This window comes from Meriones unguiculatus, chromosome X (assembly GCF_030254825.1).
Source record: "Meriones unguiculatus strain TT.TT164.6M chromosome X, Bangor_MerUng_6.1, whole genome shotgun sequence".
NCBI classification, from domain to species: domain Eukaryota; kingdom Metazoa; phylum Chordata; class Mammalia; order Rodentia; family Muridae; genus Meriones; species Meriones unguiculatus.
The window spans coordinates 25,924,101-25,942,728 of record NC_083369.1 but is presented as its reverse complement, the minus strand read 5'-3'; the positions used below and the strand labels follow the sequence as shown (position 1 = coordinate 25,942,728).

The 18,628-nt window shown below is 38.0% G+C and overlaps 1 protein-coding gene across 1 annotated transcript in view; it reads left to right on the top strand.

Annotated features, from left to right (window-relative positions):
• The window catches only part of Tex11 (testis expressed 11), a 126,097-nt gene that overhangs the window by 2,150 nt on the left and 105,319 nt on the right, over positions 1 to 18,628 (top strand). Inside the window, 3 exon segments of the mRNA XM_060375507.1 lie at positions 2,358 to 2,479; positions 11,649 to 11,745; positions 16,829 to 16,908. Coding sequence (XP_060231490.1) covers positions 2,358 to 2,479; positions 11,649 to 11,745; positions 16,829 to 16,908 — 299 coding nt within the window.

Below are 18,628 nucleotides of genomic sequence, written 5' to 3'. Positions count from 1 at the left end.
AACATTTTCTTCTATGATTTTCTTGAAAATATTTTCTGAACCTTGGAGTCTGTAATCTTCTTTTTCATCTATTCCTATTATTCTTAGATTTCATCTTTTCATGGTGTCCTTGATATCTTGGAGGTTTTGTGTTTGGAACTTTTCCAATTTTATTTTTTCTTTGAGAGAAGTATTAGTTTCTTTAAGTGTAACTTCAGCACCTGAGATTCTTTCTTCCATCTCTTGTATTCTATTGGTGATGCTTACCTTTGTGGTTCCTGATCTTTTCTCTAAGTTCTCCAGCTCCAGGGTTTTCTCTATTTGTGTTTTCTTCATTGATTCTAATTCTGTTTTCATGCCTTGCACCATTTTCTTCATCTGTTTGAGTGTGGATTTCTGTCTTTGTATGATGACTTCTATTTTTTGTTTGTTGCCTCTCTATATGCCATTAATTGTGCCTCGATTTGTTTGGCTGTATTTGCCTGTATTGCTTTGAAAGCTTTGTTCATTTCCTCTTTATTTGCCTCTATTTGTGTGGCTATTTTTTTGGGAGCTTTGTTCTTTTCCTCTTTATTTGCCTTCACTTGTGTGGCTATTTCTCTGAGAGATTTGTTTCCTCTTTATGTGCCTCTAATGATGGGATAAGCATAGCTTTAAGTCATTTTCCTGTGTTTCTGATGAATTGAAATATCCATTGGTTTTGGGGGTTACTGGTGGAGCCACAATGTCCTGATTTTTGTTGGGTGTGTTCTTACACCAACCTCTGGCAATCTGCTTATCCATAACCTTCACTGTTTGTTCCTGGAGTCTGTTTTTCAGACTGGATCTATCTTTCTCCCGTGTCTGGTGTATGCTTCAGGAAGATGAGAGAGGTCCACTGGTTTGAGAGTGTACATTGGTGTTTCAGCTGTACCTAAGGGAGGAAGAACCACTGATGCAGAACCACAATTACAGGGGAGCAAGGGTATGCATGTTCGTGGAAGTGTGTCTTGAAGGACAGAGTGCTAGAGAGTGTAGATGCTTGGAATGTGGGGGGCGTGCAGGTGCAGGAAGGGGTGCAGATGCTAGTGCTGTTTGCGGGCGCAATGTGCTTGCACAGATTTCCTGAATACTTCTGTGGCTTATAGTTCTGTCATACTGTCATTCTGGTATTGAGATATGTCTGGGCTCCAGGAGTTGTAGACCCACAGAGCAGGGGCTTCCATGTTGACAGTGCTATCCCAAGAATCCCTATGTTGCCTCAGAACTTGGGGAGATGGTGTTTTAGTCCACTCGGAGTCCAGTCACCCACCACAGCAGAACTAGGAGGCTGCTGGAACAGATGTCTTCTGGAAGGCCCTGGGGAGCTGCGGGCCTGCTTGGCCTGGTGGAGCCACCCGTACTGTGCTCTGTGCTAGGAGTTGTGGGCCCTGTGGGCTGCCTCTGCAGCCTCTGCCTCTGCCAAGGAGGGAGAAGGGAAGCCTGTCATGGGGAAGTGCCAGGGAGATTGAGTATTCTGTCTCAAATCTCAAGCAGGGATTCTGGGCTAGGAGCAGCCGGCAATGTGCTCTATGCTAGGAGCTGGGGCCACTACGGGCTACTTCCACTGCCTATGCCGCCTCCACCACTGCCTGGAAGTATATCTTAGTGTTATAGCAGCTTATGTAACTGTATCAAGCTCTGAATCTCAACTGCATCCACACCCCTACAGACATACACCTGTTTAGCACTGTTGGAAAATGTTATTATAGTATTTTTTATGAATAATCATCATAACATTTTTGCATTTTGTATGATGGTCAGAAGGAAAGGAAAAGGTATATCTTATGGAAACTTTGTTACATGACTTTCAGGTATATGGAGGAGCTGGTGTTCCGATTGTTTAGGAAATACAGACATCATTTATACAGATTCAATAATTGGACAGTGGGTGCCTCTGATTGGACAGATCATTTCTTTTCCTTGCAAAGCAAGGCCAATACTTCAGACCCGGCATAAGTTAATGTTTGACTAATGCTTGCAAGTAATAATAAATATTTCAGTTTTACAGGATATATATCCACCCTCCTCAGTTTCTACTTTTTTTTTAAAGTTGGAAGCCATTGCTAATGCCTGTTTTGTATTCATCTGTAATAACATTACTTTTTGTAGAGAGTCAAAACAGTTTACTTTCTGAGAATGAGTAGTGATCACCAAGTTCAAATTAATCCCAGTGAAAATTGCACCCTGTTTTTACCTCAAAGAAATTTTATTTTCAGGTTTTACCCTTAGGATAATTTCAAGTTCTACAATGCTATATTTATTTGGCCAAAGACCTAGGAACAAGTTTCACAGTGCTTTGTTAACTTTAACCAATTACGATAAGTACATAGCACATTTATTACTCACTGTTATTTCAGACATTGTTAAAACCTTGATCATAACCAGTAATTCATGGAGACTACATGAAATGATTGACAGATTCTTTGTGAACATATCAAATGTCAACAGGGAGTCCCTGGCTGAAATACAGACTATTCAGGTTGCTTAAAAAAAACTATTTTATTTGTGATTCATTTTTGGTGATAGGTTTGTTTTAAAGACTTATTTTTAATTACGTACAGGTGTGTGTCTGCACGTGGGTTTGTGTATACGGGTACATGTCTAGGAGGCCAGAGGCCTCAGAACCCTTGGCCCTGTCCTAAGGTCCTCTGCAAGAGCAGTACATGCTCTTAACCACCAAGCCATCTCTCCAGCCCCCACATTTTTTTTTTGTCTTTGTCTTTTTTTTGTCTTCACACTGCGCCAGGATCTCACTGACTGGAAAAGACTAGCTGGCCTGCAAGCCCCAGTGAGCTTTCTTGGTTTCCGCCTCCCCAGTGCTAGTATCATAGGTGTGCACCACCATGTCTGGATTTGACATGTGGGTGTTTGAGAATCTGAGCTCATGTCCTCATGGATGCATAGCTCTCTAGCACTTATTCTTGTATTTTCCTGTAAGGGTTTTAAGGCTGGAGAGACGGTTTAGCAGGTAAAGGTACCTCTTGGCAAGCCTGACAACTTAAGTTTGATTCCTAAAGACCCACATGGTGGAAGGAGAAAACCAACTTCCATAAGTTGTCCTCTAACCTGCATATGTGTCCCCTACCAAACAAAAGAAATAAAAAATGTAATAGAAGTTACAGATAGGTGTGAGTCTGCCCAGCCGGGAACTAAATTTTGGTCCTCTGGAAGAGCAAGAACTAATCTTTTTTAAAAGGAGGTTTATACTTTTAATTCTTATGTTTGTGTTTACGACCATTTTGTGTCTATTTTAAAAACCATTTACGTATACAAATATTTGCTTTCATATATGTATTCATAACATATGTATGCCAGGTGGTTGCAGAAGCTGGAAGAGGGCATCAGATTCTCCTGAGCTATCTTGTGCATGCTGGGAACTGAACCTGTAGCCTCTGCAAGGGCAGTAAGTGCTCTTAACCACTGAGGCATCTCTTCATCCCCTTTCGTGTGTTTGTGTACGGTATGAAAAATGGATTCAGCTTTATCCTTTTGCATGTTGATAACAAGTTGTTGTAGCATCATTTGGGGAAGACTTTTCTCCACTGAATTTGTCTTAATACCCTTGTTAGAAGTCTGTTAATCATAACTGTGTTTTATTTCAGGACTTTATTCTCTCCCACTGTCTTTCCCTATGCTATTACTACATTGTAGATTTGGAGCAAATTTTGAAATTAGAAAACGTGAGTTCCCTAAGTGTGTTCTTTGATTTCAAGACTGTTTTTGAATACTACTGGTATTTTGAATTTCCATATGAATTCTAAGATTATCTTATCAATTTATTCAAAGATGGCAGATAGAACTTTGAGCAAGACTTCAGTTGAATTTATAGGTCAGGGGCCCAGCAGTGAAGAACAGTGGCTCCTCTGTTCTTCTAGAGGTCCTGAGTTCAGTTTATAATAATAAACAATATATTTACAACAAAGATAAATATACAACATGATGATTAAGATTTCTAGAAATTAAGAAATTTAAGGTATTTCCAAAACCACATGAAATTTCTTACAAAACAGACAATTTATTTTTATTATTATATTTATAGTTATATATTTATTTATATATTTATGGTGGAGGGGAGAGCATGTCTGTGGTAGTCAGAAGATAACTCATGGGTCACAGAAATCAAAATAAAGTCATGGCTTTAACTGCTAGGCCATTTCGATAGCCCAAGACCAGACTCTTGGCTTACAACTATCCGTAGTGGGCTCTGTTTCACTCTTCTGCTGTATATGAAGACAGAGCACTCATTTAATATAAATATTATATAAATAATATAATACATCATATATATTAATATTAAGATAAAATATATGTTCTAGAAACAAATTTATAGGTCAATTTAAGGAGCATTTTATCTTAATGTTAAATTTTGGCCCATAAAAATGGTATGTTTTCTTACTCATTAGGTCATCTTTCATTTCTTAGTTTTGGGGCATAAAAATTGAACTTATTTTGATAGTTTTATTTCAGAATACTTTAGTTTTGATAATGTTATTAGAAATATAGTAATTTAAAATTTAGATTTCTAATTGTTGCCTGGAAATTTAGTTGAGCTTTTTTTGTTTTGTTTTCCTGTGGGTTTTTTTTTTTTCTTGTGTTTTCTTGTTCAGGGATTGAACCTGGGCCTTGTGCATGCTAGACAAGCAGTCTGTCAGTGAGCTGAGTCTCAGCTTATCATTCATTCAATTTTATGTGTTGATCTTATTGTAGCCTTGCTGAACTTGTCGATTAATTATAATGCCTCTGAGAAGATTATTTAAGTATGTAAGTCTTTTAAAATTATAACCTCTTCTTGTACTTAATTGTTAATGAAAAGTTATTATAAGTGTCAATATCAAGAGTCTGGTCTTGGGCTATCGAGATGGCCTAGGAGTTAAAGCCATGACTTTATTTTGATTTCTGTGACCCATGAGTTATCTTCTGACTACCACAGACATGCTCTCCCCTCCACCATAAATATATAAATAAATATATAACTATAAATATAATAATAAAAATAAATTGTCTGTTTTGTAAGAAATTTCATGTGGTTTTGGAAATACCTTAAATTTCTTAATTTCTAGAAATCTTAATCATCATGTTGTATATTTATCTTTGTTGTAAATATATTGTTTATTATTTTTTGAAAGATTTACTTATTTTATGTGTATGAGTGTTTTGCTGGCATGTGTGCAAGTGTATTACACATGTACCTTGTGCCTGTAGAGGCCAGAAGAAGTGCTAACTCCACTGGAACTGCCATTATATACAGCTATATTCTACTATGAGGGTGCTGGGAACTGAATCTGGGTCCTCTGTAAGAATAAGTGCTCTGAACTCAGTGGCTGGCTCTTTGAACACCTCCCCCGGGTGAGGGGGAAGCAGCCTTGCCAGGCCACAGAGGAAGGCAGTGCAGCCAGTCCTGATGAGACCTGATAGACTAGGGTCGGATGGAAGGGGAAGAGGACCTCCCCTATCAGTGGACTGGGGGAGGGGCATAGGAAGAGAAGAGGGAGGGCGGATTTCGGAGGGGACAGGGAGGGGGCTACATCTGAGATACAAAGTGAACAAACTGTAATAAATAAAAAGTAAATTTAAAAAAATTAAAACAAAACAAAAAAACCCCAAAAAAGAACAAGTGCTCTTAACCTCTGAGAGATCTCTCCAGCCCTAGCTATTTATTATTATACATTTACACACACCTAACAGAAAATCAGGCATACATTAGACATTTAATATGTGCATGTTAAAAATTATGCATTTTGTGCCTTTCAAGTATTTATAATTCTAATTCACATTGTACCTCCTAATAAAATATGGAAAGATACAAATTTATTTAAAAATCATGAAGTAGTGTAATCAATTTTGAGAAAGAGGAAATTATCACCTATATTTGTATAATTGTGATATAACTACTATTATTGTGTATTTTAATAACTACTATATTTCAATTTTTTTTAATTTTATTTTTTTCTTATCAGTTACATTTTATTAACTCTGTATCCCAGCCGTATCCCCCTCCCTCATTCCCTCCCAATCCTCCCCTCCCTCCCTCATCTCCAGTGCCCCTTTCCAAGTCCATGATGATAGGGCAGCCCTCCTCCCTATTCATCTGATCCTGTTTTATCAGGTATCTTCAGGACTGGCTGCAAAGCCCTCCTCTGTGGCCTAACAGGACTGCTCCTCCCTTGGGGGTGGGTGGGGAGACCAAAGAGCCAGTCATTGAGTTCCTGTTAGAAATAGTCCTTGTTCCCCTCACTTTGGGAAACCAATTGGTTACTGAGCTACCACAGGCTACATCTGAGCAGAGGTTCTAGGTTATATCCATACATGGTCCTTGGTTGAATGTCAGTCTCAGAAAAGACCCTGTGCCAAGATATATTTGGTCCTTGTGGAGCTCCTATCCTTTCTGTATATAGCTATAATTATAACCCACCTGTAAAGCTTTCCTATTATAAAAACAATTTCTTCTGTTTTCCCACCATTTTATCATAATAATTTTCAAAAAGAAAAGTTGGGAACAGAGCTTGGTGGTATAGATTTGGGTTAACATTTGGGAAGTCCAGGATTTGACCCCTCCCCAAATTACAGTGGAGATGTCTGTAGCAGTAATTTAGACCTCACAGTTGTGTATCTCCGCCCTTTCCTTTCTTTTATTTTCCCGGATAGGGGATGGAACTTGGCCTCATTCATGCTAAACATGTACTCTTCAATTGAGCTCTTTTTTGTTGTTGTTGTTGGTTTGTGTTATGTTTCATTTTTATTCTCACAAAATGCCTTAGTAACTAATGACTACATGCATAAAAATCAAATATTTGTACTGTTTTGTAGAACAGGAGATACTTAATTCCCCAAGCAAAATTATACATAGAGTTCACTCTGCTGTGTAACTACCACAGACACATCGTGTGAGCACAACTTGGTTCCATAACTGGATACCTGAACATTGTCCCTCATACTCCATGGTAGGCTTATGAAATGATGTGCTCCCAAAGAGCTCTAAAGGCAAGAGATTCAGAGACATCTAAGGCTTCGAGACAAGATTCATCGCCACCCATTACGAGCTCTTTTTTTTTTACTGTATTTATTCACCATTTGTTTACCATCTGTATTTGTTTACCACTTATTTATCAGCACGGCTTCATTTAAATGGGTATCAATATTTTGTCACTTACTTGATTAAGATTCATGATTTTATTAAAACTCTTTTGGAGATAAATTTATATTAGCACAGTGTTTCATCCATATAATCTTGCATCTTATCTTTTCACTAGATATGAAAACATTTCCCATTGTTAAACACAGTTTCTATGATTGTCATTCTTTCTAGCTTGTATGCTTTCTTATTTTATTTTATTTTGCTATTTTGAGACAGGACCCCAATATGTAGCTGTGGTTGGGCTGGAACTCACTATATAGATCAGATTGGCCTGCAACTGATCACTTGCCTTTACTTCCCAACTGCTGGGATTAAAGGCATGTACCACTGTGCTTAGAGGCCACTATTTTCATTTTTAAATTTTGTTTGTTTGTGTGTGGGGGGTTGGGGAGGACCACACATGCCATGACATATGTGGATATCAGATGATAATTTTGTTAAGCCAGTTCTTTTCCTTTAATCTTAAAGTGAGTTCCAGGGATTGAACTCAGGTTGTCAGGAACTTGTGTGACAAATTCCTTTACCAATTGAACCATCTCACTTGCCATGACTGCTATTTTAAGTGGTTGGATAACATCCCTTCAAGGGAATTTAGTATAATTCACCTATGTATTTCTTCATTATTGGGTATTTATATTGTTCCACATTTTTCTTTACTTTTTGAGTATATATATTTTTAAAATTTTAAAATTATTTATTACAATTTATTCACTTTGTATCCTAGCTGTGGCTCCCTCTTTCCTCTCCTCCAAATCCCATCCTCCCTTTCTTTTCTCCCCCTATGCCTCTCCCCTAGTCCACTGATAAGGGAGGAACTCCTCCCCTTCTATTTGACCCTAGCCTATCAGGTCTCATCAGGACTGGCTGCACTGTCTTTCCTCTGTGGCATGGTAAGGCTGCACTCTCCTCAGGGGGAGGTGATCAGAGAGCCTGCCACTGAGTTCATGCCAGAGACAGACCCTGTTCCCCTTACTAGGACATTCACTTGGAGACTGAGCCGCCATGGGCTACATCTGAGCAAGGGTTTTAGGTCCTCTCCATGCATGGTCCTTGGTTGTGGTATCAAACTCTGAAGGGCCCCCAAGACCTAGTTTTTGGCTCTGTTAGTCTCCCTTTGGAGCTCCTGTGCCCTCCAGGTCTTTCTATCTCCCCCTTTTTAAATAAAATTCCATGCCCTCTGCCCAGAATTTGGCTATGAGTCTCAGCCTCTGCTTTGATACCTTGATCAGTAGAGTCTTTCAGAGGCCGTCTGTGGTAGGCTTCTGTCTTGTTCCCTGTTTTCACCTGTCTGTCATGTTTGTCCTTCTGAATGAGGATTGAGCATCTTCCCTAGGGTTTTCCTTGCTTACCTACTTTAGGAGTACAGATTTTAATATGTTTATCCTATATTTCTAATAACCATTTATGAGTGAGTATATATGTGTGTCTTTCTGCTTCTGGGATATCTCACTCAAGATGATCTTTTCTAGTTCTTACCATTTGCCAGCAAATTTCATGATTTCCTTGTTTTTAATTGCTGAGTAGTATTCCATTGTGTAAATGTACCACAATTTCTGTATCCATTCCTCCATTGAGGGACATCTGGGCTGTTTCCAGATTCTGGCTATTATGAATAGAGCTGCTATGAACACGGTTGAGCAAATGTCCTGGTTGTATAGTTGAGCATATTTTGCACATATGCCTAGGAGTGGTATAGCTGGATTTTGAGGTAGCACTGTTCCTAATTTTCTGAGAAAGCACCAGATTGATTTCCAAAGTGGCTGTAAATGCAAAGATTATTAACCATTTGTACTATTTTCTTACAACAGAGTCTCAGAAGAGCAATTACTGAGGGAAATATATGAACAGTTTTGGTTCATTTTATATATTGCCAAATTGTTTTTCAAAATGCCAAAAGATAGTTCATTAAGAAGTCTAGCATAGTTATCATCAGAGAGACTTCGTCTAGCAACTAAAGGGAGCTGATGCAGAGACCCAAAGCCAAGCGTTATGTGGCACTCCGGGAATCCTGCAGAAGAGAGGGAGGAAGGATTGTAGGAGCCAGGGGGTCAAGGACACCACAAGAAGACCTACAGAATCAACTAACCAGGCCTCATAGGGACTCACAGACACTGAAGCGACAATTGGGGAGGCTGAAATGACAATTGGGGAGGCTGAATAGATTTGACCTAGGTCCTCTGTATATATGTTACAGCTCTGTAGTTTGGTGTTCTTGTGGGACTCCTAACTGTGGGAGTGGGAGGGGGATTCTCTGACATTTTTGCCTGTTTTGGGTACCCTTTTCCTTCTGCTGGGTTGCCTTGTTCAGCCTTATCATGAAGGGAGGAGCCTAGTCTTATCATATGTTTGGTTGATATCCCTGAGAGGCTTGCCCTTTTCTGAAGGGAAACAGAGGGGGAATGGATCTGGTGGAGAGGGTAGGTGTCAGGGGGAGTGACTGGGAGGAGAGGGAGGAGGGAAAACCACAGTTGGGATGTAATATATGAGAAAAGAATAAGTAAAAAAGAAAAAATGTTTTAATGTGAATTTTTATTTCTTCTCTTAAAATTTGGAGTCAAACAACTTCACATGTTGTTGGTGATGTAAATCCATAATATTTTTGTGAAGGACACCATTCATTCAATGATGGCATGATTATACTATGTGAGAGGAATGAAGGTGACCATGAAAATTTGCCCCAGAATAGTAAAGTGAAATGACACCTATTCTGAATTATCTTACTGTCTGAATGGAATCTCATCAGAAAAAAAAAAAAAAAAAAAAAAAAAAAAAAGTGGTGGTGTAGACGAGAAACGTAGTACTGGAGAAAAGATTTAGTGAACTATAGAACTGGCTTCAGTGTTTGATATCTTGTGAAGTATACCCTTGTCTAGTAAATACAAGGCCCTGCTTTCCATCCCTAGAATGGAATAAAAACTATACCACCATTGCTATTTATATTGTGTGTATCTTATTTATTCTTTTTAGTCAGTTACTATCAATCTATTTGTCCTAAGGTAATGGTATGTAGATTCTATCATTATTTACCATCACACCTTGGAATATTTAAGTCAAGGCTATGCTATGTTGGTCTCAGGCAGTAGTTTCATCCAGACCCAGTTACTACCTTCAGAGTTTTCTTGCCAAAACCAAAATAATCTCCAAAGTTTTTTTTTCTCCCCCTCTCAGAATCAGAACTGGGTATTGAATTAAGGGAAGGATGTTACCATTGAGTTATAGCACCACCTCAACCTATTCCTGTTTGAACATATTTTTAAATATTTATTTTTATTTTATGTGCATTGGTGTTTTGCACTGGTGTGTTTCTGCGTGAGGGTGTCTGATCCCCTGGAACTGGGGTGACAGACAGGTGTGAGCTGCCATGTGGGTGCTGGAAATTGAACGTGGGTCCTCTGGAAAAACAGACAAGTGCTCTTAACTGCTGATCTGTCTCTTCAGCTCACCATTTCCATATATCTTGAATCTTCATTTTTTTTTCCCTTGGTTAAGCATTTTACTCAGTTAACTAGGTTCTGCCTTATAGGAAGATAAATCCTAGAGGAGCATTTAGAAACTCTGTGCCCCATTTCCTAGAATGAAACATAATAAAGTGATGAATACTATTATTTAAATATATATTCTTTATTTAACATTTATGCATGCATTATGTTAAATATGCTCTCGAAGGCATGATATTTTTCTGCCAAGAAGCCCAGTTGGAAAACAAGGGTAAGAAAAAAAAAAAAACTGCTTTAAAATAATCTTTGGTTGTAGCTTAGTTTTAGAAGCTTGCCTGTATGTGAGATTCTGGCTTCAATCCAGAGTAAGGAACATCAGCAGGTCAAGGATGATATTGTATGCCTATACTCCCATCACTCAAGAGGCAACGGCAAGTGAATTACTATAAATTTTAAGCCAAACTGATCCATATACTGAGTGCCAGGTTAGATAGGGCTACACAGAGAGACCACTCTTTTGCCCCCTCCCCCAAAACCTCCCTCAAACTAAACCAAACCAAATCACAATGAGTGAATGATGCACAGTTTTATAATTAATTGCTAAATTGAATATGAATATGGGAACGTTCATGAATATGGCAGGAAAATGGGAATTTAAAGAAAGAGCTGAGGGGGGGGTTAGTGGTAGAGTGTGTGCTTAACATTCATGTAACTTTGAGTTTTACTCCCTCGAACTGCCAAAGATGTGACAAAAGGAGACAGGAGATATCCGTAAACTGCAGTGATTGCTGAAAGTTTCATGAATGTTGCTAGTGAAATAACATAGATTTTGTATACATAAATACAAAAGAAAGGGGTATAATTCAGATTAAAGTGAACAGTATGAATAAAGATACATAAATGGGAATACACCAATTGCGTGTAGGTGACATGATAATTCTTATTAACAGATGGTAAGATTTTTGTGAGGAGAGGTAGATTGAGATTATGTCTGAGGCCACAATAACTATATAAACATGCCACATACTAGAAAGAATAGATAATTGAACATGGGGGCATATCTTAACTGTCTAAAGAAATGTTTCTTTGTCTAAATTGAAAAAATTGCAGTGAACCTGTGGAACTGGGCTAAGAGAACAGAATTGCCTGTGAATGAAAGCCAGTCAGCTAAACGTCTGTATACATTTTGTGACCCATTATGAAAAATAGTCTTACTAGACTTTTTATAATATTCCTGAAATTCGACACGTTCTTACATGGGGATTGATTTGTTAAGTAACAAATAGTTTAAAAGCACTGGTTTCTGTTTCCCAGGCTAATAGCCTCCCACTGTTTATGATTTTTTTTGGGGGGGGTATCTCTTTGTTACTACAAGTTTTAAGTTACCACTGCAAGATAGTCTGGAGATGAACAAGGGTGATCAAAAGATGGGAAAGTAAAAACTGGAAGAAATATAAAAGAACATGAATTAGCTAGGAAGATGTGGTCAAAATCTTCCAGATTCTAAAGACTTTCAGACAGTTGCTTCTCCTCGCTGCTGACATAAGAATGAAATATGTTGCCATTTGAAGAATTTAGATTTTTTTTTCAATGCAGTTTATTCAGGAACCTTGAACAATCATCTGACCCTGGGGAAAGCCAGCCCACAGCTTAAATAGCCTCTGGGTAGCCAACAGCGTGCCACGTGGGCAAGGCAGATAGGTCCACATACATGGAAGCAAGCCAGATCCTCAGCCTTAGCCAAATGTGGAATTGAGATTTTTAAATTTTTATTTTCTGTGTATTGGTATTTTTCATGCATAGGTATACCTGCATTCCACATGTATAAGTTACAGATGGTTGTGAGTCACAATGTTGGTGCTGGGAATTGAACTCAGGTACTCTGGAAGAGCAGTCAGCACTTCTAGTTAAAAGTCAACTCTCTAGCCCCCTGATTTTTAAAAAATTGTAGAAGCACTTCTTCATGAGGTAAACCAGTAAACATACTGGTAAATTACAAAAAAAAGAAACTATAAAAATTATTTCTATTTGTAAGAGCAAAAAACGAGAACAGTAAAACAAGCAAAGATAGAATACCCAAGACAAACATCTTTTTGTATGCTTTAGTGTTTGGTAAAGGTTTAGTTGCTTTAGCTAAAACAATTAAGTCATAATGTGATGACAGTTACTGTTTTTGTTGTTGTTTTAAGAGTCTATTTTTATTTTTATAAATTACAGTTCATTCACTTGGTATCCCTGCTGTAGCCCCATCCCAATCCCCTCCCAATCTTACCCTTTCTCATCTCTTCCCATGCCCCTCTCCAAGGCCACCGGTAGGGGAGGTCCTTCTCCCCTGTCCTAGCCTATCAAGTCTCTGGCTGCATTGTCTTCCTCTGTGGCCTGGCAAGGCTGCTCCCCACTCAGAGGGTGGTGATCAAAGAGCAGGCCAATCAGTTCATGTCAGAGGTAGTCCCTGTTCCCATTACTAGAGAACCCACTTGGAGACTAAGCTGCCATGGGCTATGTCTCTGCAGGAGTTCTAGGGTTTCTGGGTTATCTCCATGCATGGTTCTTGGTTGGAGTATCAGTCTCAGAAAAGACTTTTGTGCCCAGAATTTTTCTATCTGTTGCTCTCCTTGTGGAGCTCCTGTCCCTGCCAGGTCTTCCTATTTCCCCCTTCTTTCTTAAGATTCCCTGCACTCTGCCTAAAGTTTGGCTGTGCGTCTCAGCATCTCCTTCGAAACCTTGCTGGGTAAAGTCTTTCAATGGTTCTCTGTGGTGGGCTCCTGTCCTGTTGCCTGTTTTCTCCCTCTTCTGGTGTCTATCCCCTTTGCCTTTCTGCATGAGGATTGGTCATCTTACCCAAGGTCCTCTTCCTTGCTTAGCTTCCTTAGGTGTACAGATTTTAGTATGATTATCCTATTTTATATGTCTAATATCCACTTATAAGTGAGTATATACCATGTGTGTCTTTCTGCTTCTGGGATAACTCACTCAGGATGATCTTTTCTAGTTCCCACCATTTGCCTGAAAATTTCATAATTTCCTTGTTTTTAATTGCTGAGTAGTATTCCATTGTGTAAACATACCACAATTTCTGTATCCATTCTTCAGTTGAGGGGCATCTGGGTTGTTTCCAGCTTTTGGCTATAACAAATAAAGCTGCTACAAACATGGTTGAACAAATGTCCTTGTTGTGTACTTGAGCATCTTTTGGATATATGCCTAGGAGTGTATTAGGTATAGCTGGATCTTGAGGTAGCACTATTCCTAATTGTCTGAGAACGTACCAGATTGATTTCCAAAGTGGTTGTACAAGTTTACATTCCCACCAACAGTAGAGAAGGGTTCCTCTTTCACCACATTTTCTCTAGCATGTGTTGTCACTTGAGGTTTTGATCTTAGCCATTCTGATGGGTGTAAGGTGAAATTTCAGGGTCATTTTGATTTGCATTTCCCTGATGACTAAGGATGTAGAGAATTTCTTTAAGTGTTTCTCTACCATTCTATATTCCTCTATTGAGAATTCTCTGTTTAGCTCTATACCCCAATTTAAAATTGGGTTACTTGATTTTTTTGCTGTTTAACTTCTTGAGTTCTTTTATATTCTGGATATTATCTCTCTCTCAGATATAGGGTTGGTGAAAGATCCTTTCCCAGTCTGTAGGCTGTCGTTTGTTCTGTTGACAGTGTTCTTTGCTTTACAAAAGATTTTCAGTTTCATGAGGTCCCATTTATTAATTGTTGCTCTGAGAGCCTGAGCTGTTGGTGTTCTGTTCAGGAAATTGTCTCCTGTGCTTATGAGTTCAACGCTCTTCCCCACTTTTCCTTCCAACAGATTTGGTGTGTCTGATTTTATGTTGATATCTTTGATCCATTTGGACTTTACTTACGTTCAGGGTGATAGAGATGGGTACCAGACATGTATGTGGTGCACAAACATACACACAGACAAAAACATATACAGATAAAGTCACAAAATGAATTTTAGAAGGTTTAACACTGAAAGGAAGAGGAGAAATGGGATACAGGTTTGAAACATTTGTTTTTTGAGACAAGGTTTCTCTGTGTAACAGAGCCCTGGCTGTCCTGGAACCCACTCTGTAGATTGTACTGGCCTTTGAACTCACAGAGATCTGTCTGCGTGTACCACCACTCCTGACTTATTTTTGAGGTGTGGACGAAGTGAGTTGAGTATGGTTGAAGGTAGAATGAAAGAAAAATTGGAGATGGGGCTGAAGATAACTTTGAGAGGGGAAGTAACTATCAGGGCTCTTGACAATAATAAAAGAATTAATAAATGTTAATGAAAAAGAAAGGAAACATTCTCAAAACATTTAAAAACTGGAAATTTGAATCAGTATAAACATAAAATTAGAAAGTATTTTACCAAACATATTTTTCAGAAGAAATAACTTTGTTAAGAGATAAATCGATTTTTACATTTCATGATAAACAATAAAAATCTGACCACTTCAGTTATCCTTAATTTAGCTGGGAAATATCTTTTTATAGTGGAATGTCTATTAGAAATGGTACCAGTATGAGTAGAATGATTACTGATATCTAGAATCAGGTTGACTAGGTATGTAATTCAGCTGTTGAGAATGTATGAAATCCTACGTTCAGTCTTCAGTGCTACATAAACTAGGCTTGATTGTGCATGCCTGTAATCTGGGCACTCAATAAGATCAGAAGTTCAAGGTCACCCTTGGTTCCATAGTGAGTTTGAGGCTAGCCTAAGCTGTATGAGACCGTCTCAAAAGAAAAGGGTAACTAATTCAGTGATATGTAAACTCATTAAAAAAAACACTTGCATATGTTTTACAGTAAGGCAGAGTACAGATATGAACAAGTTTCAATTATGCACTTTCCTTTTTTTTCAGTGACAGTCAACTGTATAATAAAGGTACCTATATTTTGTATATTATACTTCAAGAACTTTTATGGATCTAAGAAAGTATATATTTAGAAAGTTTCAGATTTTAGAAGATAATGCAAAACTACCCTGATATATAGAAATTTTTCAGATGATGAAGAAGATATTGGTTTCAACTCTACTGAGAATTATTTTGTCAGCATGATTCATAAACATTATGTGAAATCAGATATCCGCAGTGAGGATTTAGATTTAAATCCTTAGAGAAATTTAAATGTTAGAATTATAAATACCATAATAATACTTATATATATTTGACTGGAATTAGTAAGCCAGCAATTCATTTGATAAACTTCAGGTTATTTTTGAAAACTGATAATTTAAACAGGCTTTTGAAATTCTTATTTAGGCCTAGGAGTGTAGCTCTGTGTTCAAACCTCAGTATTTGAACCTCAGCACAGGAAAAAGTAAAATAGAAGATAAAACCAGTGCTGGATATAACACAAATTGGACTCCATGTGTTTTGTATGCTTTTTGTTTTGTTTTGTTTTCTTAGTGAGTTTTTTTGTTTTGATTTTTTTTTTTTGAGAGACAGCATGAAGCCAGGTACTTAGGGAGGTGGGAAGGATCTGGGAGGAATTGGGGAAGTAAAAAGTATATATTCTATGAAAACATTTTTTAATATTTATTTATTTATTATGAATACAATGTCTGTCTGCATGTACACCTACCTGCATGCCAGAAGAAGGCACCAGATCTCAGTACAGATGGTTGTGAGCCACCATGTGGTTGCTGGGAACTGAACTCAGGACCTTCGGAAGAACAGCCAGTGCTCTTAACCTCTGAGCCATCTCTCCAGCTCCCCTATGAAAACATTTTAAAAAATTATTTAATTTTATTTTTATGTGCATTGGTGTGAGAATGTCAGATACCTTGGAACTGCAGTTACAGACATTTGTGACCTGCCATGTGGGTGCTGAAAATTGAACGTAGATCCTTTAGAAGAGCAGACAGTGCTCTTAACCACTGAGTCATCTCTCTCTAGGACCTGTATGAAAAATTTTTTAAAGAAAAAACAGTTCTGTATGTGGTGGTCTGTGTCTGCAATTCCATTACTGAGGAGTTGAAGGCTAGAGGTTCAGGGGTTCAAAGCTAGCTTCATAGTGAATTTGAGGCAAGCCTTGCTTACATGAGACCCTGTCTCACAGAACAACAAAAACTCAGACTAAAAACACCCACAGAAAAACTCTGCAAAAACCAAATAAAAAAAAAACACAACTTTTTTTAAAATAAAAATAATAACTCTGGCTTTACTTTAATCATTGACACCTTTATAGATATTTATAAAAAGAGAATAAGTGCTTTATGTTTAATGGATATCCAATTACTCTTTTGCAGTGTGTCATGTTGCTTGCAAGCTGGCATGTTTTCGTGGAATTTCAGTTTCTTCAAAAGAAGCTATTCAAAGACAGATTTTGGTAAGCCCTGATTAACTGAAGAAATGAAATCAATTAAATGAGACAGTAGTTGCTTCTATGAAAATAATTGAAGTTAATATAAAACTGGAAGAACTCTTTAGTATTATCCATGTTCCTTTGATTTGGTATACCTAGTATAGTTGTAGTTCTCGGAAATACTGCATTTAATAGAATGCTTTAATGAGGAAATATTGAAGTATAATTCTATATTTATGAATTCTTTTATACATTTATCACTTATAATTTGATAAACAAATTTCTACATAAGAGGTTGGTGGTATTTGATCTTAATGGACTTTTTTTCTAGGCCAGATATGGTAGCACATACTTATAATTGCAGTTCTTAGGAAGCTAAGTCAGGAGGATCTCAAATTTGAAGTCAGCCTGGGCTACGTAGAGATTTTCTCATCAGTCTGTCTCAGAAAACACAACACAACAAAACAAAACACAACAACAACAAAAAAACCCACGTGTTTTTTTTATGAAAAAAAAATTGAGCTGTTCAGCAAATGAGAGGAACTCACGATTAACTGATTTGCTTTATTTGAGCCAGGGTTTTGTAGCTCAGTATTTTAGCGGGCTTTCTAATTGCTGTGATAAAATACTATGATATAAACAACATGAAGAAGGAAGGAAGGATATATGGTTTCACAGATGACATTTTATCATGGCAGAATGCATTTGGCAAAGCAAAACATTTCACATCATGTTAGCCAGAAAGCAAAGAAAAGACAGGAAGGAACTTAGGCACATGCCTGTAATGTCAGCATCTGGGGGCTGGGGCAGGAGGACTGATGGAAGTTAGTGGCCATTTCGAGCTATACAATGAATACCAAGCTGACCAAGGAGGGCTATATAGCAAGATCCTGTCCCAATATTTTCCCCACAAAATGGAAGTAATCAGAGACAAGGTAACCCTATGGACCTGTTCTCAGTGCCTGACTTCTTCCAGCCAATTCCCAATCACTGAAATTTTAGTAGCGCCATTGGCTAAAGACCAAGTCTCAAGTAGATGAGTTTGTGGAAGACATTTCATATTCAAACCCTAGTCCCCAGGCTGACTTAGAACTCATGATCCTCCAACCTCAGCCTCCTGAGGTACTAAGATTACAGATGCGTGTCATGATGCTTGGCTTACTTGCTTATTTATTGACCTATTTATTATTTATTTACTTAAAGAATTTATATGTTTGCATGTTTTGTCGGCACCATTTGTGTGATTAGTACCATTGGAGGCCAGAAGAGAACATCAGATTCCTTGGAACAGGAATAACAGATGGTTATGAATCACTTTGTGGGTGATTGGAATCAAACTTGGGTCCATGAGCATCTCTTCAGCCATACTTTTTTTTTTTTTTTTTAAGACAAGGTCTATACTGTGTAGCCCTGGAATCTGGAATTTGTTATGTAGACCAAAGTGGTCTTGAACTCAGAAAGATGCTCTTGACTCTCCATCTACCTCCCTGGTACTGGGATTAAAGATGTGTGTCACCATGCCTGACTGTTTATTTACTTTTGAGGCATGAGTCACACTTTATTACCCAGGCTAATTTCAAACTACTTGTCTCAAGTAATCCTCTTGTGTCAGTTTCCTAAGTAGCTGGGCCTGTGGGCTTATATGCCATGCAAACATATAGCATGTGAAGTGTGAAGACCTAGGTTTGGATGCTAGCCCTGTGGTTTATTAGCTATGTTATTTTGAAAGATTGGTTTCCTCATT